Source organism: Sceloporus occidentalis, unplaced genomic scaffold (assembly GCF_023333645.1).
Source record: "Sceloporus occidentalis isolate IW3139 unplaced genomic scaffold, rSceOcc1.0.p SCAF_8, whole genome shotgun sequence".
Classification (NCBI taxonomy): Eukaryota; Metazoa; Chordata; class Lepidosauria; order Squamata; family Phrynosomatidae; genus Sceloporus; species Sceloporus occidentalis.
The window spans coordinates 35,363,662-35,391,578 of NW_028316988.1; the positions used below are offsets into that span (position 1 = coordinate 35,363,662).

Genomic DNA, 27,917 nt, shown 5'->3' on the forward strand with positions numbered 1-27,917 from the left:
GATTCGTCCTTCCTCTTTTAGTTGGGAGCGTATATCAAGCATGGCCCATAAACAGGGGAAAAGAAGGTGTTGGTTTAAAAGAAGGAAAAGGGAGGGCGAATGCATCATAACACACAGGTAATAAAGAGAAGGTGGGCCAAAGATCGACCGCCTGGCAGCGTTCATACATTGTCTGAGAGGTTTGCAGGAGAAACACTACAAACTGGAGAGGAAAGCTTGCAACAAGTATATGGTGCATTTCGGTCGGCCAATAAAGGTATCACTGTTTGGTGGGTTTTTGTTTGGAGAGGAACCGTGTTTTATATTTGTGTACTGAAACCATCCCAAATCAAATCTGTCATTCTTTCATCTTAAGAAGGAAATGTTATTGGAGATCTCGGGAAATGGTTTAGGTTTGGCAAAGTCTGATCGCAGATCTCCATAACTGCTTTCCGGTTAGGTAAGGGCTCTTGTATTTTTGGCAGGTTGGCTTGCAAAGCATCTTTTAATGACTTCCTTTAAAAAAACTGAATTATTAAGAATTTGAATTAAACACACGCAAGATGTGTAGACTAATAAGGATGTTCAAATGGCAAAGCCTGCTGTCAGTATTACGCTCTAAACAGAGCTTGGAAAAGTTTATTTCTCAGACTGCAAGGAGGTTCTGGGAGTTGTAGTCCCCCTGAAAGTAGCTGCAAAAAGTAATTTTAGGTATAAAGAAAAAGTAGATGTTGAAGCTAGGGCAGTTTCTCATTGGTTGATTCCATTAGTTGTCAGAGACCTCTGGTGGCACAACAAACTACAAATCCTAGGATTCCATAGCATTGTGCTATGGCAGTTAAAGAGGTGCCAAACTGGGTTGTTTCTGCAGTGTGGATGCAGCCTAGAAGGACAATCTGTTTCCTTTTGTGGGTTTCTTTGTCCTTCTGCTACACGCCAAGCTTCTTTTCATAATTTGCTTGTATGTGTTTGTTGGGTGCATGTATCTGTTGGGTGCTGATTCTAATGAAACTATCTCTTTAAACAATGGAGATACAAAACCAGAGAGATAAGAGGAACGAGACCCTGGAGAGTTTTGAAGCAGCTTTGGAGAAAGTTACTTTTTTGTGGTGGGGGGTGTCTATATGTCCCAGAATCCCCCAGCAAGTATAGCACAGTGGAGGGTTTGGGGAGCTATACTCCAAAAAAGTGATTTTTTTCTGTGCTGAAGGTGAACATGGATGCTCCAAAGTCAGATTAGCCACAGATCTGTCTCTACTTGAAAGTGTTTTGCTTCTTTTATCCATAAAGTATATCACTGGATTCTCCTCTTCCTTCTAGATGATGTATAGAGAATGAGAAACCAACAATTGTGCATCACTGGCAGTTGTCCACTAAAGTTCCTTTGCACCCGGATCACCATTGTGGCAGCTTTGTTTCTCCTCTCAGGTATAAACTTCCTCAGCATTGGAGGTGAATCTGGATGTACCACCTCTGGATGCAAATCTCTTGTCTGGGGATTGCATTTGGACTGCAGAATTAATGCAATTTGACACTGCTTCAACTGCCACGGCTCAATGCTATGGAATGCTTCGATTTGTAGTTTTGTGAGCTATTTAGCCTTCTGTGTCAGAGAGAACTGGTGCCATGACAAACTCCAAACGCCAGGATTCCAGAGCATTGAGCCATGGCATTTGAAGCACTGTCAAACAGCATTATTTCTGCAGTGCAGACTGAGCTTATGACTCTGGAGACCATGGTTTGAATCCCTACTAAGCCATGGAAACCCTCTGGGTGACTTTAGGCAAGTCGCACTCTCTCAGCCTCAGAGGATGGCAAAGCTAAGCCCCCTTTGAGCAAATAGTTCCAAGAAGACCCCTTGATAGGGTCGCTTTAGGCTCGGCTTGAAGGCACACAACAACAAATGCAATAAAATGGAGAGTTTTCCCTAACAGATCAACTTTTCAATTTTTGGGAAGACTCGGAGATAAAGAACCACTCAAATGCATGCTATTCCGTCTTGATCCTGCCTCGATCCTCAAAAGGGAGAGGCGGGATACAAATAAATATATTATTATTACATTATTATTATATACCATTCAAATGCATGGTTGCAGGAGGGATACAGCACCCTCACACTATTGCAGAACATTTGCATTTGTTTTGAGAGACAGTATAAAACTATCCCTTCATTTAACAAGAGGGATCTTGATGAGAGAAGATCTGTTTGAAAACCAAAGATCCTCTCCAGCATCATTTGCACATATTATCTCTGTTTCGTCACCAATATGAAAATCACACTCACCAGCAAACTGGAAGCAACTCATTGTGTTATCAGGAAAAGTTTGTTTCTAGGTGATGGACCATGATAAACTCTGGACTTCCTCCCAAACTATTTCATTGTGGTGAATTAGCAAATAGTTTCTCTCTTATATTTGAATTTCTTCATAATCCAGTGGCAGTTTTTGTCCTTTTTGTGCTCCCAAAAACATTTCATGCCCTTAAGTATTCTGACCTAGGGCTCTTCCACTTTATATAGTTATAGGATTATGTTTCCACTTTATCTGTAATGGTGGCCTCCTACGGAAACCTTATGATGACACCATAAATTTCATAGGGTTTTCTTAAACAAGGAATACCCAAAGGTGGTTTCCCCAGTTCCTTCCTCTGAAATGGAGCCTACAGCTCCTGGGATTCCTTGGCAGTCTCTCATCCAAGTACTAACCAAGGCTGACCCTGCTTAGCTTCCAAGATAAGATGGGATAGGGTGCCTTTAGGGTATTTAGTCCTATGTAAGAGTGTGTGTATGTCTTCAATTGCCTGTCAACCTATGGTGACCACATGAATTTCAATGAGTTTTCTTAGGGAAGGAATACTCAGAGGTGGTTTTGCAAAACCAGTTCCTTCCTCGGAATGGAGCCTACAGCAACTGGTGTTCATTGGTGGTCTCACATCCAAGTCCTAATCAGGGCTGACCTTGCTTAGTTTCCAAGATAGAATCATAAGTTGGAAGAGACTTTCAGACAGGACCTGGTGCCTTTAGAGTACTTAGGCCCTATCTCTTTCATCCTCCCTTCCCCTTTAAAACTATAGTTAAGGAGGACATGGATCTTTAGAAAAGGAAATCAATTGTCTGACTCTGTGAATCACAAATGATGCCAAACGTTGACCTTCACTGGCTTCCCTCTGCTGCTAAGGGAGAAAATCCAAAGTAGCTGATATACAACAGGGTTTGTTAGCAACAAAAAAACCCAAACATCACTTCTGTCCATAATTCATAGTGCATCTCTGATCAGGACTGGTGGGAAATGCATGGGTGGCTTTCGAAATTTCCACCGGTGTGTACCTTCTCTCTGAACAGCAAATAATCTAATAAGATTTACAACTGGGCAACAGCCGGGAGGGGATTTAGTATGCCGGCCTGACATCCTTGATAATGGCCAGAGTTGGGATGGAAATTGATTGGGGAAAACAGCCTTGAATGTGGAGCCATAAAATCTTGGGTTGCTTGGCACTTCCCTTTCCTACAGGAGCTAATCTTTAATGACTACGATAAACATGTTAGGATGGTCCTAGCTGGTTCGAGCTGAGGCTGGCTGCGTGAAGGAAGATTGGTGTTTTCTGTCTTTTGAACCCTAAAGGTCATAGCAAGGAAGATGAGAAAAGGAGAGGAGACTTAGGGTTTTCACCTTCTTCTAAGGATGGAACGAAGGGGAGGATATATCTCCTTCCAGATGTTGCTGGACTACAGCTCCCAATGCCCCTGCTATCACTAGAACTAATGGTGAATGATGCTGGGAGTTGCACTCCAGCAATGCTTGGAGGGTGATGGTAGTGATGGTTCTTCATCTTTGTTATCTTCATCTTCATCATCTTTCTCCTCCTCTCCTTGCTCTCTCCTCTTCCTCCATCATCATCATCTTCTCTTCCATGTCCCTCTTCTCCTCCACTGTATCTATTTATTATCTCATGACCCACCGTATCCCCCCGAAATGGTGATGGTGATGGTGATGATGATGATAATAATGGAGCTCCCAAAGTGATGATGATGATGATGATGATGATCATCATCATCATCATCATCATCATCATCATCATCATCACAATCATCATCACTTGGGGGGGCAATGGGTCAAGAGATGATAAACAGATACAGAGGAGGAGGAAAGGGAAATGAAATGAAAGAGAAAGTGCTGATGATGGAGGAAGAAGAAGGACAAGAAGAGGAGGAAGAAGATGAAGATGATGAAGATAACAAAGAACCATCATTATTAGTATTATTATTTCTTACTCGTCTTTCCCCATGGATTGAGGCGGAGAACAACAATTAAGACAAACAGCATCTGTTAAAAAGTCATCAGTTAAAACACACATCAGTACAAAAGGGCAAATATGATGTACACATACTAAAACAATCAACATTTAAACATTCATCATTTAAAATTTACGGTTTAAAAACCATCTGGATAAGCCTGCCGGAAGAGATTGGTCTTCAATGCTGTTTTAAATTCGGATGGCGTATTCAGCTGTCAAATCTCTTCTGGCAGGTCATTCCCCAATTTAGGAGCGGCTGAAGAAAAAGTCCTCTGGCTGACAGTTGCCAACCTAGTACATTTTATTGATACACAATCAATAAAACACACTTAATAAATAAATAAATAAATAGAAACAATTTTTTCTCCAAACAGTCTCCCAATTTCTAACTTTGAGACGCTGATAAATTATTCACACCTAGAACTCTTCTATTTGCTGTGTTCGCATTCCCTCGGTCTCTTTGAAGGGCTAAACTCTCTTTCCAAATGCTTGACTGAAGTGTCACATTGCTGCGGTGCTAAAAAGTCAGGGACAGAAGGAAAACTTTCTTTGGGGGAGAATAATTCTTATGTGAAGGGTAGCAGCTTCCTCATCCTGCCTTTCCATACTTAGACCCCCTGCTATCCGTCATATTTTAAAATGTATTTTTTATTTAAGTATTTCAAGGATTTATAGCCCGCCTTTCTCCCACAATGGGATTCAAGACAGGTTACAATAATTAATGCATTGTTTTCCTTGATCTCTGTAATGGCTATTGACAGGAGGTGAAATGGACCCATTGGACAGAAACCAATTTGGTATCATATTTATATCTATTTCTTTTTTTCTTGCTATGCCCATATGATAAACAGAATCCACCTCTCTCAAAGGGAAGCAACTGGTTTTCACAGGACGAACGGGCAAATATGTCTCCTTGGACGGTCACCAGGTTCGCAAGCTGTGCATGTTTACGGTGTGTTTTGATTTCAACAAAACAGAGGAGAGTGTGGCAACCTGGGCAGTGTTTTCCTACGATGTCAACAGCTCCTCCAGCAACTTTAGGAATGCGGAGCTGGCCCTTTCCATCAATAAGTCCACCTTGCAGGTGTTCATCTTGGGCAATGTGACTGAGATGAGACAGGATTTTGCTGCGAATATGATGCACCGGATCTGCTGTGTGTGGGACGGCAAGAAGAAATTGTTTGAGATTTTCCACAATAGGAACAAGATGAAGAACATCACCGTTGAGGTGACCCATCAGTGCCTCAAGCCGAATGGGACGCTGGTGTTGGGTCAACTGCACAAAAACCAGAATGGACATATCATCCCGAACCCATCCTTTGTCTTCATTGGCATTTTGCACTATTTCCAAATGTGGGATTATGTGAGAGACCAACAGAACATGGCTAACTGCGACCGAGGGAACGCCGTGAGCTGGCAGGGCGATTACTGGTCCTTGCATGGTCTACAAACGGAGTCTGCCCATCACCAACGTTGCGGTGAGTCTGGTACCATAGCTATGTGCCTGATGCACCTGTGAACTTCTGGTTGTTGTTGGGCTCCCGGTTCCCATTGGCCCCAAGCCAGCATGGCCAGCAGTTAGGGAAGATCCAATCTGTAACCCAGCAATATCTGGAGAGTTCATCCCTATCCCAAGCCAATTAAGACCATTATCTATAGTTACAAGAGTCTGGTCGCACTTTAGCTGTCATGGGCTGTATCCACACTGCATAGTTATTTGTTGCTGTTGTGCACCTTCAAGATATTTCCAATTTATGGCAACCCTAAGATGGTCCTACCTCAGGGTTTTTTTGGCAAGGTTTGTTCGAAGGGGGTTTGCTTTTGCCGCTCTCTGAGGTTGAGAGAGTGATTTGCTAAGGCTCTGGTATCACATTAACTGCCATGGCTCCTTCCTATAAGATCCTGGGATCTATAGATTGGTGAGGGACTTAGACTTTTCCGCTTGAGAACTCCACCGCTGAAGTTCAGAGGAGTTAGTAGAGAATTTCAAGTCCCTGACCAAACTACAAGCCCTAAGATTTCATATGATGGAACCATGGCAGTTAAAGTGTTATCGTCGCCTGTGGTTCCAAACTATACAATCCTAGGATTTGTAATTTGTTGAAGGATTTGGGATCTCCCAATCCCATTTTGGGAGAAATCCTATAAATGAATAAATAAATAGAGAGCTTTAGTTTCTTACAAATATAGGACTCTCTAATAGAGGAATTTAAGTCCTTCACTAAACAACAAATCCCATAATTCTGTAAGATGCATTCATGACCATTGAAGTGGTACAAAACTGTTGCAGTTGTGTGGCGCACAACCAGTCTGTAGATGAGTCACCATTTTGTGTTCCTGTCATTCTGATCAACATATAATACTGGAAGACATTTCTTTCAAAGGGCATTTGTTTCGTTGAGCATCTCCCATATCAAGTCTTCCTTCTCCATTTCCATTTGTTAAAGCTATGACTAAGATGGGACCTTTGAGATCCTGGTGGGAGGCAGAATAGTAAAGCTTTTTATCAAATCCATACTGTCACGTTTCTGCCACGTGGGAACTTTTGAACACTCCGTAAATTTCTTTCCCATCTTTTTAGAGTTTCTTACAACAAGCCAACATTTATTTATGAACTGTGTGCGGTACTTGGATAAGCCGATCATAGGAAATAGGATACCTGCATGTCCATGGAAGTCCTATACTTGTTTTTCCACAGAGAGAACATAAGTTCCTCCCTGGTGTATTACTTCTCTCTCTTTCTATTCATGTACTCTCCTCTCTCTTTGGCAGGTGAAGAAAAAGCAACTTCTGCAGCTCCACCACTCCCAAGCAAAGCACCTGAACCCACAACTACAGGTACGGATGCTCTCTTCTGGAAAGGAAGGCATTCGAAATATCAAAGGTTACCTTCACAAATGTGTTGACATCAGCTTCTGCATTTTTTTTTCTGACCATGACTTTTATAAGAGTCAGAATGATCCTCAACTTCTTGCCCACCTGATATCTTGGTTCACATCTGAGACTGAGAGGTAACATGATGGCCATCTTTAAATATCTGATGGGACATCATGCATAAGATGGAGCCGGCTCATTTTCCGCTGCTCCAGAGTCTAGCGCATGAAACGATGGATTCAAATGACAAGAAAGAAGACTCCTCGCAAATAATAGGGAGAATTTCTTGACTCTAGGAGCAGTTTGACATTGGAATGGAAGCTGGCAGACTCTCCATCTTTGGAAGTCTTTAAATAGATGTTGGATGGTCATCTTTCAGAAGTACTTTATCCATGTATACTTGTGTGGTAGATGGTTGGACTAGGTGGCTCTTGTGGTTCCTTCTGGCTCAAAGATTCTATGATTATGTGAATTTCTATCATTGTTGGGTAGCGTACCTTGTTGACATGCTAATGGAGGGTCATAGAATCATAAGAGGTGAAAGGAACTCCAAAAGCCATCTTGTCCAATCCCCTGGAAGACATGAAACCACAGAAAAGACATTCCTGAAAGGTGGTCACCCAACATCTGTTTCAAGACTTCCAGCGAAGAAAAGTCCATCATCCTCCAAGACAGTCTACAGACCACTACAGACCCTACATGGGAAATAGCCCTTATTGCTGGTGTGGGAATCCTGTGGCAATCAAAACGTTGATAAATTGCAATGTCTAGCATTCTTCTCCATTGTCTAGGGCTGCTGAAAGTTGCAGTCCAACAGCATCTGGAGGAATGAACAACTGTCCAGTGAACTTTTCTGCAGGCATGGTTGTTACAGTTAAAAACCTGAACAACCTTGAGGTCAAAGTCTGGAAATGACCCTTTTGGGGAGCCAAAATTTCCAGAATGCTTCAGCCAACATAGCCAAAAAGGGATTCCAGTCGTGAAAAAAGGAACTTTTTCAACCTCTTCTTGCAGCATTGACACTTTTTTTGAATGAAAATCAGCTCTGCTCATTATTTTCTCTTCTCTCTTATTGCAGTGACCTTCTATAACATCAAGACAACATTTTCAGTGCTCTCCAGCTCTCCAAATACATATGACTACTACGATGTGGTGGAGCTTTCTACAAACTGGGCAAGTGCTAATTCTGTTTCCCATTCAGGACTGTCTTCTTTTACTCTCCATACTCCTCTTGCCAACAAAAAAATAAGATTCAGCTGAGATGCCTTCCTGTCCTCTACCCCAGATGACAAAGGTTGCTGCCACACTGCAGAATTAATGCAGTTTGAGACCGCTTTAACTGTTGTGGCTCCATCCTCTGGACTCCTGGGATTTGTCGTTTGTTGTGACACTAGAGCCCTCTGACAGGGAAGGCTAAATATCTCACCAAATGACAAATCCCAGAATTCCATAGCATTGAGCCAGGGCAGTTAAAGTGGTGTCAAATGGCATTAATTTTGCAGTATAGATGCAGCTAAAAATTATAGTCCAAAGACATAATTTAACCATGCTCCAGTTCCCCTGCTTTAGCAGGCAATGTAAGACTTTTTTGACAATGATCAGCGCTCTTAGAGATACACTAATAAACCATTTTCACCTTGGAGTCAATTAATGGTTAATCAGTTTTTCTCTCTCTCTTTATCCTTTTCAGCTTATGAAGAAACTCGAGAAAAACTTTAATTTTAATTTTGTGATAGCAAACCATCACATCAAGTCAAACTCCCAGTAGGTATTTTATTCACTTTCAACAACGTGTTCCCACAACTTTGCGTCACTTAGATGCCCAATATAAAATTTAAAATTTAATATACAATTGAAACCCAGCAGGGGTTTTCAGGTTCTTTCTTTTGACCTCAAGGAAGACAAGAGAGAAGAAGATCTTGGCATTGAACAGCTGCTGCAGGCAACTAGTACATCAGCAGTCTGTCTCCATTTGCAAGACTCAATTGACGTGTTGCTGCAACTTGCAAAGATGCTCCAGGAGGCCTATATATTTACTTACCTTCCTCCTAGTCATTGTGGTGCCAGGGCTCACCCTCCACTCTGCATCCACCTTCTCACTAGAAGCTAATAGGATAGATTAAATGTTCCTTATCCTGTTTTCCTAAATAAGTGAGAAGGAACAATCCTCTCATTGATCACCCCTTTAACAATGATTTCTATTTCTGTATATCTTGGGACACTAGTGTGGCCCGTTGCATCTGCTATGAAATGAAAGAAGCACCCCAATGGTTGACCTTCAATATACTCATCCACTCTCCCTTTTATACCCACGCTTGGGAATTTGTTAAATGTCACCTCTTTCTTCACAGATGTCTCCTCCTTTCCCTTTACAAATTGCTTTGTCGACATACAGCTCTTTTGCTATTTCTGCCTGAAATTACCATAAAATATTTTCCCTCTGTTTCTGATACAGAACGCACATCCCACAAAGAGGTCTACCACTTAGAATCAAGGTACGGAGCCGACCGTTGCCTCCTTTGATGCAAAAATAATCATCTGCTGTTATCTTTTTCTTTGTGTTCATTCTGCTTGTTTTTCACACTTTTAAGACATTACTTTCACAGTTTACCCACCTTCCCATCTGACTTTTCTTGTCGAGGCAGAAGGAATTGCCATGGCAGCGGTGGGAAACGTACCATGGTAACTGGTTTGGGGTGGCTAATAGTAAAATTGGCTTGTTTTTGTACCTTTTACAGGGATAAATAACAGCAAGCCCTAAACATGCTTTTAGTTTGTTGATGCTGTGTGCCACAAAGTCATTTCTGACTTACGGTGACCCTAAGGCAAACCTGGAGTGGTTTGAATCTTTGACTATGGTGTTTATCACATGGAGGTTTTTGGGGATTTTTGGAGCTCAGATCTGGGGTGAGTGCGGGTCCACGAAGTGAATTCACATCATAACATGAATGTGTTGTCAGATGAGATGCCTTTCTCTTGGCGCTCCTTCCGTGGCGCTTCCGCAGTGATTCCAAAGTGACCCCTCATTTTGCTAAAATTGGAAAAAAAGTGAATTCACAGAATTTGTTTTCAAGCTCACTTCAATTTCACTTTGAATTGGTCTGGTGTGGAAGATCACTCTGTTGTCGCCCCCCCCTTGGACCCCTGCGTCCAGCTCCTTCATCCCCCTCCTAATCTCCATCTCGTCCTCTTTGCCACCCTGCCACCCATCCCATCATCCCCTGCCTGCTCCTGCATACAAATCCTGGCTCCAGTGACCCCCTGCCACCCATCTCAGCATCCCCTGCCTGCTCCTGCATCCGAATCCTGGCCCTAGTGACCCCCTGCAACCTATCCCATCATCCCCTGCCTGCTCCTGCATCCGAATCCTGGCCCTAGTGACCCCCTGCGACCTATCCCATCATCCCCTGCCTTCTCCTGCATCCGAATCCTGGCCCTAGTGACCCCCTGCAACCTATCCCATCATCCCCTGCCTGCTCCTGCATCTGAATCCTGGCCCTAGTGACCCCCTGCAACCTATCCCATCATCCCCTGCCTTCTCCTGCATCCGAACCCTGGCCCTAGTGACCCCCCTGCGACCTATCCCATAATCCCCTGACTGCTCCTTCAGTCCGATGAAGAATGACAGCTAAGGAGGGCAGCGTTCAGACCCCCACTGAGCATACGCAAGGGTCCCAGTTCGAATCATTGAATCCGCATGGTATACACCGGTGTGGTAATACAATTTGCACTCACTCTGCTTTGCACGAATCCGCTTCACATGACTTGCCTTGGATTTGATTCCCCCTCGATTCGGAAGGGCAACAGAAGGGCAACCAGGTGTGATAAAACATTCATGTTACGATGTGAATTAGCATAGCTGAACCAGGAGTCACCCCGGATCTGACCTGCAAAAAGCCCTGTGTGATATGCTCCTATGACTCTGGAGACCAGGGTTCAGTTCCCAGCTCGACTGTGAAATCCATTTGGTGAGGTCAAGAGCTTTCATGGCTGGCATCCATAGTTTTTTGTGGGTTTTTCAGGCTATGTGGCCATGCTCTAGAAGAGTTTATTCCTGACGTTTCACAGCATCCATGGCTGGCATCTTCAGTGGCATTCTCTGAAGATGGCAGCCAGTGCTGCTGGCAAAGCGTCAGGAATAAACTTTTCTAGAACATGGCCACATAGTCCGAAAACCCCACAAAAAACTCTCCATTTGGTGACTTGGGACAAGTCACACTCTCTCCACCTCAAGTTGCCATAAATCGGAAATGACTTTATGGCCCACATACCAGGTAAACACACACATACAAGGTAAACCTCTCATGGGATTTTCTTGGCAAGAGAGAAAGTTTGCCATTGTATTCTTCTGAGGTTGAGAGAGTGGGACTTTGGACATGTGGGTTTCCATGCCTTCATGGGGATTCAAACCATAGTCTCCAAGGGTATTGGTAGCTTGGTCCCACCAGAATTAGTACCTTACTGACTTACAGTGGAACATATGAACGCACTGCTTTTGCATCTCAGATATCAGCAAATATAACTATACAACTTTTGGGGGAGACAGCCACAGATTACCCATTCCCTCGGGAATTTTAAAACAACTTCTTCTCCTTTCCCTTACTTGTGTCTCCATGTAAGTGCTTTCCTGCACCTAAGTGACATAAAAGTGCTTTTTGTGGCTCCCAAATGTTCCCAACGGAGAGAAAGGCTGGTAGATTTTCTTCACCGCAGAGTGAAAAAACCAAAACAAAGGGAAGAATCAGAGCATAGACTGGATGATCGGACGGAGCAGCATTTAATATGTCGTGTGCCATGCTTTTAGAGAAATAGAAATCAAACATCATTCAGTACATACAGGATGAAAGAGGGAAATGCTGTAGGGACACTTTGGTGTAAAAAGTGTCCTAATGTGTCCCTTTTCTTCCTTGTCAAACACTGTAATTGTACAGTTAATTGCATAAAACCTTTTTCTGCCATTGCCAACAATACTGTGCACTTTGGTTAACATGGTTTCCAACTCTCTCTTTTGGGCTTGGCATCTTCTGCACTGAAGAGGAAAGGCGAACAGACCGTTCAAAAGTAAGCTGCACATTTTCCAAAATAGAAGTGTCCCATTTTTTTCTTTGTTTTTACATGAATATTTTCCATATCACCTCATTTGCAGAAAAAACCCTATATCAATGGAGCTTCATCATTTTTGGCTGCATCCGCACTGCAGAAATAATCCAGTTTTGACACCACTTTAACTGCCGTGGCTCAATGCTGTGGGATTCTCGGAACTGTGGTTTGTTTGTGGCACCTGAGCTCTCCGACAGAGAAGACCAAACGTCTCACAAAACTACAGTTCCCAGAGTTTCATAGCATTGAGCCACGGCAGTTAAGGTGGTGTCAAACTGGATTATTTATGCAGTGTGGATGCAGCCATAGTTACGTCTGACAATGCAGGATTGTGGCCAATGTTTTGATACAGAAAATGTTGGCCTGCATACCGTTAAAGAGGTATGAACTCTCCTGCTTGCAAGATATATAGCTTGGGCTGATGCAAGCACATGCAGCTGTGTAGTGTGCACACTGAGAGCTTGGAGAAGTTACTTTTTGGGACTTCTCTGCACTGTGTTGTTCAGAATCTCCTGGGAAGTTCCTGACGTGGGCATGGCTGTTTTCAGAGTTAAGCATCAACATGCATTTTAAATGCCTTCTATTACTTTAAGGGCTGGATTTGACTATCACACAGTGAAATGAGAAATTGATGCCTGACTTAAGCTATTAAAAGTGATAAAGGCAACACTCAGTGTATCGCATGTGGCTGAGTAACCTATATTATGAATCATACAGAAAGGTGAACTCTGTTATACCTTCCCCTCGATTTAACAGCATTAGAAACTTGATTTTCTTCCCCCGTATAACAATTGCTTGATTACTTAGAATCTGAACCCGATACCGGATTTCTTAACTGCCTTGAGCTTTGGGAATAGCAATTTTTTTTAAAATGTGAATGAATAAGAAAATGCCACATTGCTGGTGCTTAGAAGGATGTTGTTTCCAAAGAAACCTGATCCTTCTTCTCTCCGCATGTATTCCTAGTAACTAAGAAATGTTAGATAGAGGGTGTGTCTGCACTGTAGAAATAATGCAGTTTGACACCACTTTAGCTGTCATGGCACAGGATCCTGAGAAACAAAACCTTCTGGTCTGGAAGAACTTCTCCCCAATCGCTGTTGTGTCAGGATTTTTATTATTTATTCTTATTAATTTATTTAAAGCATTCCCATATCACCTCTCATTGAAGTGATGAACAATGGAGAAAAGGCTTCAAAGCAGCAAATAGATCATTAAAACACATTGGAAGCAAGTGAAAAACTCCTCTTTAAAAGCAGTTCAAAAATGACAGATTATTTTTTTTCAAGGTAGAAACATCCAAACCGATTGCCCTTCGTAATGTGGAGAGGAAGGCCATGCGCTCTGCACTTGCTCAGGGGCACTTCCAGTCAATCAATAGGGTTTTTAAGGGTCGAGACAGATGCCAGAGCAGAGTCGCAGTTGTATACGAACCACCCTTGTGATGATCTTTTTTGTGTTGTTGTGGTTTCAGCTATTCTTCCAAGTCCATCGTCAGGATCACATCCAATAAAAACGAAACTACGATCCTCAACATGCTCAGTGGATCACTGAAAGGTGGTTATGAAGAAGAGCTTCTCTCCATGAAGGTGGAGACCGCAAGGATATTTCATTTTGGTAAGATTTCCACACCAGGTTTCTATTCTGCCCTTCTTCTCTCCTATCTCTGGTTCTCCTCTTGGCATATGTAGGTCCTCTAGTGCGATACTGTGGTCACCCAATAGTGGAAGTTGACCATGGAGTTGAACTGGAAGATCTAGAGATCCTTAGAGAAGTGTTATCTCGGGTTAAAGTGGCTTTTATTTGCATTTTTCCCACTCCCTTGGAGGGTCCTGCGCCCGTAACCTCAGTGAATGTGAAGGGACCACTTTGGGACCTGTGGCCTTTCCCAGCCATTTCTGGCTGATTCCTGTTGGAAAAAAAGCTTGCATTAGTAAATAGTATGGGCATGATCTAGGAGGGGTTCTTAGGTTCTCTGCTTTCTTCAAGATCCCAAGATGTGTCCTGAAGAAAGAGTCGAAACAAAATACAAGGGGGCCTACAATTGGCCACAGACCGTTCCTGCAGATGTGACACAGCAGACCTGTGTCAGAAACATGGAGCACTTGGCTAGCAGGTCCTGGTGAGTTTTGGAAGCTTGCTTTCCACTCTTAAACCTCAGCTCCACGGCTTTGCATGGTGCAAGGTGAATGGCATGCAAGTACATGTCCCACAAGATAGGGCCATCCTTAGGGGCAGGTAAGCTGGGGCATTAGTTCTTCTATCGGGCCGAAGGAATGCCTGGTTGAATTTGGTACTTTGAGGTTTGTGTCCTGTCTACACTAAGCTTGCTCCTCCCAAAGCCAACACAGTTCTTTGACTACATGATCCTAGAGCAGGAATGGACCGTTCTGTGGAGGTCATACCCTTTAGTCAGACATTCCTGCTCCCCGACTCAAATGTTGCTGTTTTTCTCTGTAGGCCCTCTCAAAATGGTGGCCGGGACACCCCCCCCCCATTTTGAGAAGGACTGAAGAGGAAAAAGGAGGAATTTCTGGATGGTGGTCAGTTCTAAGAGTTGTGTGAACATGGTGGTGGTGAGGTGTATCCACATATTTTCATGTATCTAGAGGGCTTTCTATGGGGGTGTCAGACCAATATTGCCTGAAAATCATGTTGAATATAAGTTTTATTAAAACAATATTTTTGGGGAAGCAGTTTAGGGAGGCTTAGAAGATTCATAGGGAGTTTCTGGAGCCACAAAATCCTGTGTGCCACTCTTTTCTCACTCCTGTTCTACAACACGGTTTGGAAAGCAAGATCCATGGGCCAGATGTGGCCCCAACTCTCTTCTCAAAGCCTCCCCCCCCAACCTCCAAAGCCCCTACATGTGAAGGGACCTGGTTATTGCAAACATGGGTGAAAACCTATTAAAATATTTATCTACTGACAGCAATGGTGATTATGATACAGTACGTATTTTTCATTTCTCTCTTTCAATCTCTCCATCATATTTCAAAGTCTGATTAACATCGAGACTGAAAAATCTTACTGGAGGAGACAAAATGTGACCTCGTGTCAGCTGCTGCAAGGTCTGCCAAATAGTATTGTGTCCCTTCAAAACGTGACCATCACCATGGGTAAGGATGCTGGGGAGCCATGATGGAAGGGCAGAAAATGAGAGGCGCGGGAGAAAATGGCTTGGGAAAAGCTTTCGTCTCTTTTTCCTTGCCCAAGAACCCACAAGATGGCAGGAATCGTTCCCTGAAACTGAATTCTGTGAGATTCAGGGCAGATAAAAAGAAAAGTGCTTCTTCACATGGGACAGGGTTAAATGGTGGACTTTGCTGCCATAAGAAGTAGCAAAGGATGGCTTTAAAAGGGGATTAGATAACTTTGAGGCTGTTAGGGCCATGTAAAATGGAAAAATCAAGGTTTGCTTTTTGGAATTTATATATTGTAAAAATATTTTCAAGCCATGGATGACTGAATCCACATATAAAGAATCTGTGGATCTGGAGGAAAGGCTATAATGGGATTTTAGCATCCATAGACTTTGATATCTATGGGGAGTCCTGGAACCAAATGCCAGCAGATACCAAGGGACCACTGTGCTTGGAAAAAAGTAACTTTGCAAGCTCTGGGTCCTGAGGAGCAGGGAAATTGTTCCAGTAGGTTCCTAGGTTCACCATTTGAATCTTTATGGCTTTGACCCTGCACCTTCAAGGAGTAATTCTTTGATTTGAAGATTAGCACTTTGCTTCCTCTGTATAGCATCCTTTCCTCCTTGCTCCTTCTTCTTTGCAGATAATGCTGAAGACCTTGCAGACCACATTTTGATCCTGTTAAATTCTTCTAAATGGAGCGAAGAAGAAATTAAAGTCCTTGTGGATAAACTAATGGACATTGCCAACTTTGAGGAGATCAGCCCGACTCTGGCGAGGAAGACATTACAAATAATAGATATCTTCATGACCAGGGAAGCCAACATGCAATTGCACAAGAATCTCAGCAGGTAAGGAAACTAGCAAGAGGGTGTCTCTTTGGACATTCGTTGTCTGTGGCCTAGGCTTAGAACTTGGACCCCTAATTTCCAGCCCAACACCATCTTACAGCTCTCTGTGTTACAACTTTGTGTGCCTTCATCTTTCAGTTTGTTCTTGTCTCTGCCCATATCCCAATAGGCTAAAGTTGGCAACCTGGAGAAATCCCAGTCTTATGTGCTGCTATTGCCGTTGTGATGTTTTGTTTAATCCAGCTTCATTCATCAGGGTCTGGAGGCAATTTCCATGAGATGCAAATCACATTCGTTCATGATTAATTGGTTGCAATCTGTGGCAATGTTTAGCGTCTGTTTGTTTGTCCATTTAGTACGTTTTTCTCTCGCCTGTTCTGCCAAGAACAATATCCCCTTCCCAAAGCAGCAGGCGAAAGAGGAAAAACAAGAGAATATTCTCATTCCCCACTCCAACGAATTCAACCAACATAAATATATCTTCCGTATTGCAACTTTTTCTCATCCTGGGAAATCATTAACATGCTTTTTCAGGCCCAAGACGAAAACACAGTCGGGTCTGGCCACTTTGTTATCCCAACATGGACTCAAAGCAGAGCCTGGCACAGTTACCTTTTGTACTACGACTCCCAGCTGGCCACTGGCCATTCTGGCTGCATTTGCTGGGAGGTGTAGCCCAAAAATAAAATACAAAAATAATCCAGTCTGACACCATTTTAAGTGCTGAAACTCCATCCTATGGAATCCTAGGAGTTGCAGTTGTACAGGGTCTTTATCCTTCTCTGCCACAGAGTGCTGGTGCTTCACAAAACTACAAATCCCTGAGTACTGTAGGATGGAGCCATGGCAGTTAAAATGAAGGCAAACTGCATTACTTCTATGGACCCATAGTTCAGCACAGAAACCACTGCACCATGCTCTTGCTCTCTCTGTATGTGTGTGTGTATTGCAAAATGTGGAATTTAAAATAAGGGAAAGAGTGGGCCAAAATTAGTTTGCAAACCTGCCAAATAAAGAGGCAGTGTCGTGATTCTCCCAGCATTGTCTTCCTCCTACAAAAGCCTCCAAGGTCTATGAATTAAGCATCTCCCACTTGCTCAGCATCCTAGCTCTTGTTAAATGTAAGCCTTTACTGGATTTGGTGCAACATAGCAGGTGATATACACCTGCAGCATCAGAACCCCAGGAGTTTCAGAATGTGATGGGAAGGTTATGAATTCCTATACAACCATCTTGCAAGATCCTGAAAGTAACAGGTTTTAAATATAGGCCCCCTGCATGGACAAGGATGAAGAGAAACTGGTTTTCACTAAGAGCAGCAATGAGGTTTCATCTCTGAAATGAAAAATCCGAAGGCGACATCCCTGTGCTTTTCCACGCAAGTGTTGCCAGCACCCCCTCAGGCCTGGTGCCACTGTGGCAACTCTCTTGGTGTGATTTTGTGTAACAGATGGTGTCACAACCTGTGAATCCAGAGCCAAGATTCCCTAAAGGAATAATGAGGCCGCAAACCATCTTGCTACTGCCTTCTTCCTTCAAATGTTGACTTGCGCTAAGTAATTCTGCTGTCCTTCCACTACCAGTAAATGGAGGTCTGTTTGCACCTGGCGGCTCTTTCGCATGAAACGATTGTAACGCTATCTTTCTGCTTTAACTACCATGACTGCATCCTACAAAATCCCAGGCTTTAGAATGAAAGAATCTTAGGCTGCTGCAGAATTAATGCAGACGTTGCTTTTAAATGTCATAGCTCCATGTTATGGAATTTGGGATTTGTAGTTTGGTTTAGCCTTTTCTGTCAGTGAGCTCTGGTGCCACAGCAAACTACACATCCCAGTATTCCGTAGAGCCATGGCAGTTAAAGTGGTGTCAAACTGCATTAATTCTGCAGTGTGTGGCAAGAGCCTCAGTCTGTCTTTTTGTGGTTGCTGTGTATGTGTGTGTGCTTCACTTCGCAAAGGAAAAAGGCACAGGTTTCGCACAGAGCCATGCTTTTCATGCCAAGGATTTGTTGCACAAATTGCAGGAATCATACTCCCTCCAATATATGTGTGTGTGTGTGTGTGTGTGTGTGTGTGTGGTTTAAATAACATGCCACACTCTACTATAATATCAGCCATGGTTAGTAGACTTCTATTCATCTGTATTCATTCTTCACCATAAGTGAATAAATTAAAAGAAAGAATGAGTGAAGAAGGGGAATGAGGAGGATAAAACTCCACTGGTCGGTTGTAACAGTTGTGAAAGTGTTCTTGTGTTGTCTAGCATCTTACAGCTAACACAACGGATCGGTTTCAAGATGTCCTTTAATGGGAGAAATGCGTCCATTGTGATGCCCAAGCTGGCTCTAGCTATGATGCGCCCAGATCCTGTGCATTTTCAAGGGATCGCTTTTGGAGTAATCTCTTACAACCCCGAGATGGATCCAGAGGTGAGGTCACTTTTTTTGTTTTCTTACTTCCACCTGACTTTATCACCAACTTTGGGGCAGAACTATGTAGCAGAGCTTGGAAGTTATGAGCAAACACGCTTGGTTATTTATTACCGATGTACAGAAACTCTTCTACTCCATCCATCATGATAGGATCTCTGGGCAGTGTACAATATAAACAATTTAAATCATCTGTACACAAAAATCATAAATAACAAAGTTAAAACATGAAACACCTTGACAGTTAAACCCACTTTAAAAACTACAATGGTTCAAAACCATGTGCAATATGACCCACACAATATAATATGGACTTACCATGCAAATGTGAAACAGTGGGTGCTAGAAAACCCTGTTGAAATGAATGACTTCCAGCCCAAACATACCATAGAGCCACACTGGAGGACCTAGAACTAACACCTCTCTAGGGATTTCTAGGTCTTCTCACCTTCACTTCAACATCAGGAGCAAATTTTAGAAACTCCTTTCCCATTACAGCTCTCTTTCAATCCTTTCCGTTCTCTTTTCTGCAGCTTGCTATCCACCAAACCCCCTTCACAACGTCCCTGGCTTCCATATTTTTGCCAGGAATACTGAGAGATTACTTAAGCGTACAGTCTTTTGACCCGAACAATCACACCGGGATCCAGTTTAGCTTCTTTGGCATACCTTCGCTCTTCCAGGTAAAAATGACAGTCACTGAACAATATAAACACACTAATGTCTGCATCTCCACTGCAGTCATAATACAATCTGACACCGCTTTTACTGCCGTGGTTCAGTGTTATAGACGTTTTAAGGCAGGAGGGGATAAGGCGACTATGTAGCCTTGGTTATGTATATATTATGTATTTTATTGAAGTACTTTTGTTGTTGTAACCTGCCTCAATTCGTAGGGAGAGGTGGGATATAAATAATAATAATAATAATAATAATAATAATAATAATAAGAATCCTGGGATTTGTAGTTCATTATGACACCAGGTCTCTGTTGGGGAAGGCTCAACGTCTTCCAACAGACATTGTAGCTTCAGACTAGTTCGAATACCATTGACTTCACAGCTGTGCAAACATGTGCCAGTGTTTTTCTTTTCACAGGACAGAAGCTTTGGGGAAATAGTCCTAAACACCTACGTTATTGGTTCCAGCATAGAAAACGTGTGTGTTCAAAACCTCAAGGAGCCAGTGAATATTATTCTGCGGCACATAGAGCCAAAGATGGTACAGTATCCTGTCGCTTGCATTGGTTTTAATTGGGCGGCACTGAAGTGCATTGCTTAGCTATCGTGTTGACTCTTGGTGGTAGAGATAGTCTGTTTTAAGAACCTTCTGGACAAGAGGGCAAAGCTTGGAGCAAATGACCTTTTTTGGACTGTATCTCCCACAATGTCCCAGTTCCCATGGCCATAGCCACCTTGGCTAGGGGATTGTGGGAGCTGTAGTCCAAATAATCATTTGTCCAAGCTTTGTTGTGCAGATGGCTTGAGGAGAGAAGAAGAGAAGGAGCTAATCTAATTAGTCCTGTAGTTAATTTGTATTTTAAGCTATTTTTGTCTCACCTTTCTGTCCAAACAACAGGAATCTAAAAGCTATTAACATATCAGATTAAAAACAAGAGCAGGAACATTTCATCATATTATAAGCTTTTGCGTGTTTACCTGGAAGTAATATCTCCTGAACACAGTGGGACTTACTTCTTTATTGAATGGTGCCCCAAACTGATTTATGAATTGTATATTTTTGGATTTTTATTCAGCGGTGGGTTATGGAGAAGCTGAAGATCAGCAGTTTTGAAGGCACTGTACATCCTAAGCCATTTCCTTTTCGTTTGCAGAATGATGCCTTGGTGCACTGTGTCTTTTGGGACTTCAATAAGAACGGTGGGTAAGAGGAACAACAAAACAGCCATGAAACATCAAACCAAAATTTTGTCTAGAACAGAATCCTAAATTATTTCTGGGAAAACCCAGTTGAGACATGGAGGCAACAGGCCATTTCTCCCAGATAGTAGTGTATGAAAACATGCATCCTTGGAGTTGAGCGATGGGTCCATTACTGTGGAACGGTGACTGCAGTCTCAGTTTTGGAGTAACTCCGGCGTACCTGTTCCAGATTTTATGGGTGCTATCCAGGTGCTGTTGGGAATAGGTATTTTGCTGCCTAAAGTGATGCGCAAATCGACCCGTCTCCCCAATAAGCGATGTGTGGGCCCCTTGACTCATGGACTGTAGCCAACCAACACCATGCTCCTGTTTTTAGAAACAGTATGGAGCTCATGGAGTATATGAGCTCTGATGAGTAAAAAGGGGTTTTGAAGGGTCGAGGGTGTGTGTGTGAATGGGTGGGTGGAATACATAAGAAAGTGTCTGTGTGGAGCGATAATAATTTGAAGAGAGAAAGAAATAGAAGAGAGTTAAGTTCACTCTTGATCCACCCACTGAAGGAAAAGACTGGGAATTTATAGTAGCAGAGTACAGTGTCTTGGTGCTCAGCTTGGGAAGAAAATGAATATTCTGGGAGTTGGGTGTTGTGTTTTTAAAGGTGCACTTCAATGTTTCTGGAAATTCAGAAAAGAAATCTCAATTTAAAATCCTTTCTACTACTGTATTGCCCTGAATGCATTTGACCTCAACTAATTTTGGCAGCTAAATAGGGTCTGGCCCAGTTAGTTCTCACATGAAAGACCACCAAAGACCCATAGATCTCCAAGGGGGACTAGGATAAAATCCTGCCTGAAATTGTGGGGAGCTGCCTGTTGCTGCCAGTCAGAGCTGAAAATGCTGGCTAAATGACCCAATCATCTGATGTAGGGTTTGATGCCCTGCTTGACCATGGAAACCCACTGGGTGACTTTGGGTGAGCCATACACTCTCAGCTCCAGAAAACATCATGATATCTTCACCGTAAGGTTGCCATAAGTCAGAAATGATTTGAAGGCACACAGCAACATCATCTATAAATTGTTATAGACTTCTAACCATACAATTTGAAACAGGACAGTGGCCGAGCCCAGCCTGACATTTTGCTAAACCCGGACGGAATGCAATAAATAAATATAGCCATAATTTCTTGTACATAAACACAGTTGATCCTAGGTTTGTCCAAAGAGCTGCATAACTGAACAAGGCAAATGGGGGCAGCCATGGCATTGCATCAAAATGGTCTTTTGGATAGCCTCAGGTGTGCCGATTTTAATTCAGGATCCTATTGGGGCTGCTTTAGGTAGCAGTAAGGTTTCTGTATAGCTTTTTATGTCTCCTTTTCAATTGGGATCCTGCCAAGTTAACAAGAATGTTAATCTGCCTTCCTCCCACAGATTTAGCGATACTTGTAGACGTGGGCAGCCTAAGAGAGATGCATGCTGGGAGTGTGAAGGGGTTAAGACCCCATCCTCTACCAGCGTGGTAGATGTTGCATCTGAACCCCAAGTCAGTGTGATCCTGGGCTTAGATTCACACATCCCCCAGCGTTGCCATCAGGGAGACTATAAATGTTGGCACAGGTGGGGGAAGGCAGCTAGTTGCGGGTGAAATAGCTTATTTTCTGTGCCATGCAGATGGTCTCGGCGGCTGGAACACATCGGGGTGTGAAGCCGTATACTCTGATGCAAATTACACAATCTGCAACTGCACCCATCTGACCCATTTTGGAGTTTTGATGGTAAGTCCCCCCCCCCCCCGGAACTGGGCATAGTTCCAAATTTCTCCAAAGGTTATTTCGGTGCTGGACTCTAACACATGCTACTGCTATATAGCATAGGACTTACTGATGCAAAATGATGGAGCAGATGGCACACAGCAGAGCAGCATTCTAGCCCATTCACTGGTAGGATCTGACATCCCCTGACAGTGATAGGACTGGATGCCCAAATATTTTGATTTAGACGTCTCTCTCAGTTTACAATCTAGTCCCTTGGGCTGGAGGTTATATTCCCCACAAGGCAATGCCAAGAGAAGATGGGCTCTCAAGAGTGCAGAAGCTAACAAAGAAAAATGAAAATAGGCAACTGTGACCCATGTGTTTCCCCATAATAGCTATGAAAACTGTCCAAGAAGGTTAGCATCAGAGGAAAATTCACTCCTCTGGTCAGTTCTCACACCTTTTTCCCTGCTGCAAGTGACAAGCTCTTGGCCAGTTCAATGCATCTACCTTTTGGTTCCCAGCCTGCATATAACATATTCCCAAACTCCCTCCACCATTCATATGGCCCCCCACCCACGTTGTCCTTAGGGAACATCTTTCCTCCTGCCTTTGTCCCTCGACAACCTTAAAACTGGTCTTGTCACTTCATCACCATGCCCACAAGTTTTGAATTTCTGTGGCTATTCCTACTGTCTGTTTACAAAGGTCCTTCCTAGGCAACACTTCATGCATCTTAAAAAGTAGACCAAGATCCCTTTGTGTACTGATATTCCAGAGTAACATGACCATGTCCCCAAATTCATGTAGTTTGTGTTTGCAAACGCTAACTCAAGGGTTTCTGATCTTATGTCGGCTTCTCCTAGGACATCTATCGGGACCCAATCAATGAGGCAGATAACTGGAATTTGACTCTGGTCTCCTACGTGGGCTGTGGCATTTCCTCCATCTTCCTGGGCTTGGCTTTAGTAGTGTACCTCTCCATTGAGTAAGTCGGCTTGCCTTTCATGGGTTCTTCTCTTCATTCCAGGGATTCACAGAAGGGAGAGCCTTTAGCGGGCTCTGCCAGTAGATTCAACAAAAGCAGGACCACAATGCACCCCTTGCTTCAAACTACATTGCTCAGATGAAGAGAGCTAAAGGCAGTGGCAGTGGGCATCCATGTTATTGGGGCAGTGAATCCATTCCAAGCTTTGGATATGTTTAAATGTGGGCTGCATTCCAGTGATAGGGCAGGATTCAACCACATGATCCAGCCATGAGTGAGGCTGCATCTGCACTGCAGAAATAATGCAATCTGACACTGCTTTAACTGGCATGACACAATGCCGGGATTGGTAATTTGCTGTGTCACTAGAGCTTTCCGACAGAGAAGGCTAAATATCTCACAGAACCACAGGTTGCCATAGCAAGGAGCCATGGCAGTTAAAACTGCATCAAACTGCATCAATTCTTCAGTGCAGATGCCACTTGCGACTCAAGAAAAGAGGATTGGGTAGGAGAATAAGGTGAATGTTTGTCTTTCTTTTCTTTTTCTTTTTCATTCCCAGAAAGCTTCGTAGGGACTACCTTTCCAAAATCCTCATCAACCTCTGTTTGGCACTGCTTATGCTCAACCTCATGTTCCTGGTCAACCCATGGCTGGCCTCATTCCAGAAGCGCATTCTCTGTATCACTGTTGCGGTTGTCCTTCATTATTTTCTTCTGGCATCCTTCACTTGGATGGGGCTGGAGGCCATCCACATGTACTATGCGCTTGTCAAGGTCTTCAACACTTACGTCCCACACTACATACTGAAGTTTTCCATTGCCGGCTGGGGTAAGGAGACAGAGCCATTTATCCATTGCTTTGCGACATTTATGCCCCACTTAAGAGTTCAAGGTGGCATTTACTCCTACTATTACTGTTATTGTTGTTGTTGGTTCATTTACATCTCACTTTTTCTCCAGTACTGGGACTCAAGGCGACTTGCAAAAAACAAGAACAGTTAGAAGCAGTTACTAAAACATAAGTAAAAAAAAGTATTGCTAAACATACAATTTAATCCACTGAATTAAAACCCTTATTTTTATCTTCAGAATTGCCCTGAGAGGTAAGGTGCATCTACACTGTACAAATTCCTAGGAATATTTAGGAATTCGCACTGTTATCATGGCTACTTGCTATAAGCAGAGGCTTCTATGGGACTGAATGCAGTTTGACACCACTTTAAATGCCATGGCTTCATCCTATGGAATAATGAGATTTTTGTAGTTTATTGTGGCATCAGAGCTCTCTGACAGAGAAGGCTGAACAGCTCACAAAACTACAAATCCCAAAGTTGTATGGCTATGAGTTGTGGCAGTTAACGCAGTGCCAAACTGCATTACTTCTGCAGTGTAGACGCAGCCAATATGTTGTTGTTTTATCCTGTTTAGGGGTGAATAACATCCCTGTTTTTCCATCTGTGTGTGCCACTAGGAATTCCCACTATTATTGTGGCAACTGTCCTTGCTATAAGAAGAGACTTCTATGGGACTGGACCTGTTTCCAGGAGCACCGACCCCTTGGAGTCTTTGTAAGCCTCTCATGTTAAAAAATACTCATCAATTCTACCTGAAAACAAACAAACAAGTAATGCAGGATCTGAACTTGGGAGGTAACATGAGTTTAAAAAGTAACTTAGGCTACTGCCACACTGCAGCATTTCCGGTTGCTCTAGTGATCCCTTGATTTAGCACAATCCAGGAAATTTGCAATAATGCTGCTGATAATAATAAATTGTATCCTGGTTCTCCAAAAAGGTCGAAGCAGCTAACAATAAAACACCCATAAAATACAACAAGCTTACAATAAATGTCTCATTATCCATTGCAAGGCATTGTCGGAAACCTTCGGAGACCAGTGGACTTAATTAGCCTGCCAAGGGACCTTGCAATGCCTAACATCAACCACCTTTCCTGGATTGTTAACCTATCAAAGAAACTGTAGTCCTAATGGTATCTTTCTTTCCCCCTTGTTTGTCTTCTACAGTTGCTGGATCCAGGACGACATGGCCTTTTACATCTCTGTGGTGGCCTACTTCTGCTTGGTCTTCTTGATCAATGTCTCCATGTTCATCATGGTCCTCCTGCAGGTTCATGCCATGAAAGCAAAGCATCACTTCCCAGAGGACCACTGGGGCCAGGATTTCCTCCACAGCTTGAAGCGTGTGGCCAGCCTGACTTTCTTGCTCGGCTTAACGTGGGGTTTTGCTTTCTTCGCCAAAGGACCAGTGCAGGTCTTTTTCCTCTACCTCTTTGCTCTTTGCAACACTTTGCAAGGTAAGGACCATACAAACGTGGGAACGCTTTAGTGGAGGGTAACTAGCTGGAGCACATCTTTTGTATGGACAAAGAACCAGATATACAGTCCTTGGCATCACTAGTATAAATATTACCAGTTCAGAAAGAGGAGGGAGTTGAGCTGGGAAAGAGATTTGTTTGGAGATATTTCTCCCTTTTGGAGAGATGGGAGGATGAACTCTCCTGATGTGTCTGGATGAAGGATGTAAATAATACAATTTTGCTAGTCTTTAATGAGAAAGAGTGTCGAGACACTCGATCAAGAACAGTCAACAGCTCCAAGATTATTATTTTTTAACCCAAGGACTCTTTGTTGTTGCAAAAAAATCCCTTTGAGGAAAAAAATAAAATGCAAATGAAAATTTAAAAAAACAGCAACGTTTTTTGTGCAAAAGCAGTCTGTCTTGCCCGGTTGCCACTTGTGTTTGCAAAAAAAAGTGAACAAAAAAGTCTCAAAATTATTATTAAACTATTTAATAATTATTAAATCATCACAACCACTGTCACCACATTTATTTATACCCAGCCTCCCTCCTGCCACCAGTCTAGAATACAAGGAATAGTTGCTCACCCCAATGACAACGATTACGACGAAGACAATGATGATGACGATGGTGATGATGATGATGGTGGTGGCAATGGCTTCATGCCTCATCCCCCTATCCTTATCTTTAATTGAAGAGATAAAGCCCAAAAATTGTCCAGGGCAAACGGAGACGTGGGAAGCATAGGACCCAAGAATGTTAGAATCATAGAATGACTGAGTTGGAAAGGACATCAAGGGCTATCTAATCCAACCCGTTGTTATGCAGGAACACAGAGCCAAAGTACACCTGAAAGATGCCCATTTTATTTATTACTATTTATTTATCCAACCTCTGTGTTTGAATACCTCTAAGGAAGGAGGGTCCATCAGCCTCGAAAGCAAACCATTCCAGTGTCAAACAACTCTTACCATCAAGAAGTTTTTCCTAAGGTTTAGGTGCAACCTCTTTTCTTGTCAACTGAAGTCAAACGGTTCAAATTAACTTTCCCCCCTTTTTCTTTTAGGGTTCTTCATTTTTCTGTTCCACTGCCTCATGAAGGAGAACGTGCGGAAGCAATGCCAAGTCCACTTCTGTTGCGGGAGGTTTCGTCTCAGATATTCTTGTAAGACAAACAGTTGCTTGGTTTTTCTGCTTCTTCTGTACTTAACCCCCCCCCCCCCCCTCAACACTTTCTAATAGTCCTTCCATCTCTATTCTAGACTGGAGCAGTTCTGCCACAACGCTGGCCTATCCGCCAGTGCGAAACCTTGAGCGGAAGCCATCCTCCCTTTCTCTGAAGTCGCTGAAGTCTTGTGCAACCAACTCTACATCCAATGGTTCAGGAAGCCTAACAAGTGCAGACACTGGTGCTAAGACTGGTAAGCAAAATACAGAGCTTAAGAAAATGGCTTGGAGGGGGGGGGGGCTGAGACCCCTGTAAGGCCCAGGTCCTGGTTATTTGAAGGACCGTATCAGTGTGGCATAGTGGTTTTATGTATTTATTTCCCCATGCATTTGTTTTCTAGAGCAAATCTGGTGCAGTGCCGGCTCTGCATCCTTGACACATCAGGAAAGTCAACTTCCTCATGTACGGAAATTATCATGAATGGAAGCTGAGCTGCGCTATGCTCAGAAAACCATGGTTTTTCACTGAGCTCCCTCTTGGCCTTTTGGTGTGACTCTCTGGAAGATGGCTCAATTCCCGTGGCTCCATAAAATAAAGTTTACCTACAGATCTTCTCAAATACTCAGCCGTTTGCCTTCTCAAAAAGGAGCGGACAGCATCAAGGTTTAATTCAATAAATCAAAATGTCTAGATTTTGTGTAGATTTGCAAAAGCCTAACATAGTTGAACAGGAAATGTATTCAGGGATAGCTGTGTTGGCCATATTAGCAAAGTACAATAACATCCAGAACCCACAAAACAGGGATACCTTTACCTGGACAACCAAAATGCACAAAATACACGATGCAAACTTTCAGAGCGCCTCTGGCTTCTTCATCAGGCAAAGCTGTTTAAAAATTATACAGGAGGAAAATATAAATATAAAAGGGCCTGCATTTTGTCAAACTGTTGTTGGTGTGTAGTTGAACAGGATTACTCTCATGTGTGCATGTGTGCACATGTCTTCATAGTTGCTTGTCAACTAATGGGGACCCCATTAATTTCATAAGGTTTTCTTAGGCAAGGAATCCTCAGAGGTGGTTTTTGTCAGTTCCTTCCTCCTGCAATATAGCCTACAGTTCCTGGTATTCT

At 43.0% G+C, this 27,917-nt stretch overlaps 1 protein-coding gene across 1 annotated transcript; it reads left to right on the top strand.

Moving 5' to 3' along the window:
* The first annotated feature begins 1,313 nt into the window (after positions 1 to 1,313).
* On the top strand, positions 1,314 to 27,655 carry LOC149308675 (adhesion G protein-coupled receptor G4-like). The gene is made up of 23 exons (XM_089537133.1): positions 1,314 to 1,407; positions 5,124 to 5,750; positions 7,045 to 7,110; positions 8,225 to 8,319; positions 8,837 to 8,910; positions 9,602 to 9,641; positions 12,182 to 12,207; positions 13,721 to 13,863; positions 14,236 to 14,368; positions 15,247 to 15,365; positions 16,033 to 16,240; positions 18,506 to 18,671; positions 19,205 to 19,354; positions 19,770 to 19,892; positions 20,506 to 20,551; positions 22,228 to 22,331; positions 23,177 to 23,298; positions 23,861 to 24,129; positions 24,772 to 24,868; positions 25,324 to 25,613; positions 26,685 to 26,783; positions 26,881 to 27,039; positions 27,187 to 27,655. Exons 1-23 carry the CDS (start codon positions 1,314 to 1,316, stop codon positions 27,264 to 27,266), a joined length of 3,330 nt encoding a protein of 1,109 aa, XP_089393259.1. The 3' UTR covers positions 27,267 to 27,655.
* Positions 27,656 to 27,917: the final 262 nt, after the last annotated feature.

Excerpts from the sequence above, each read along its gene's own strand:
- LOC149308675 (XM_089537133.1), top strand. The coding sequence starts at position 1,314 with ATGAGAAACCAACAATTGTGCATCACTGGCAGTTGTCCACTAAAGTTC. Across the intron at positions 5,751-7,044 it reads TGCCCATCACCAACGTTGCG|GTGAAGAAAAAGCAACTTCT; the intron begins GTGAGTCTGGTA and ends TCTCTTTGGCAG. Across the intron at positions 8,911-9,601 it reads CACATCAAGTCAAACTCCCA|AACGCACATCCCACAAAGAG; the intron begins GTAGGTATTTTA and ends TTTCTGATACAG.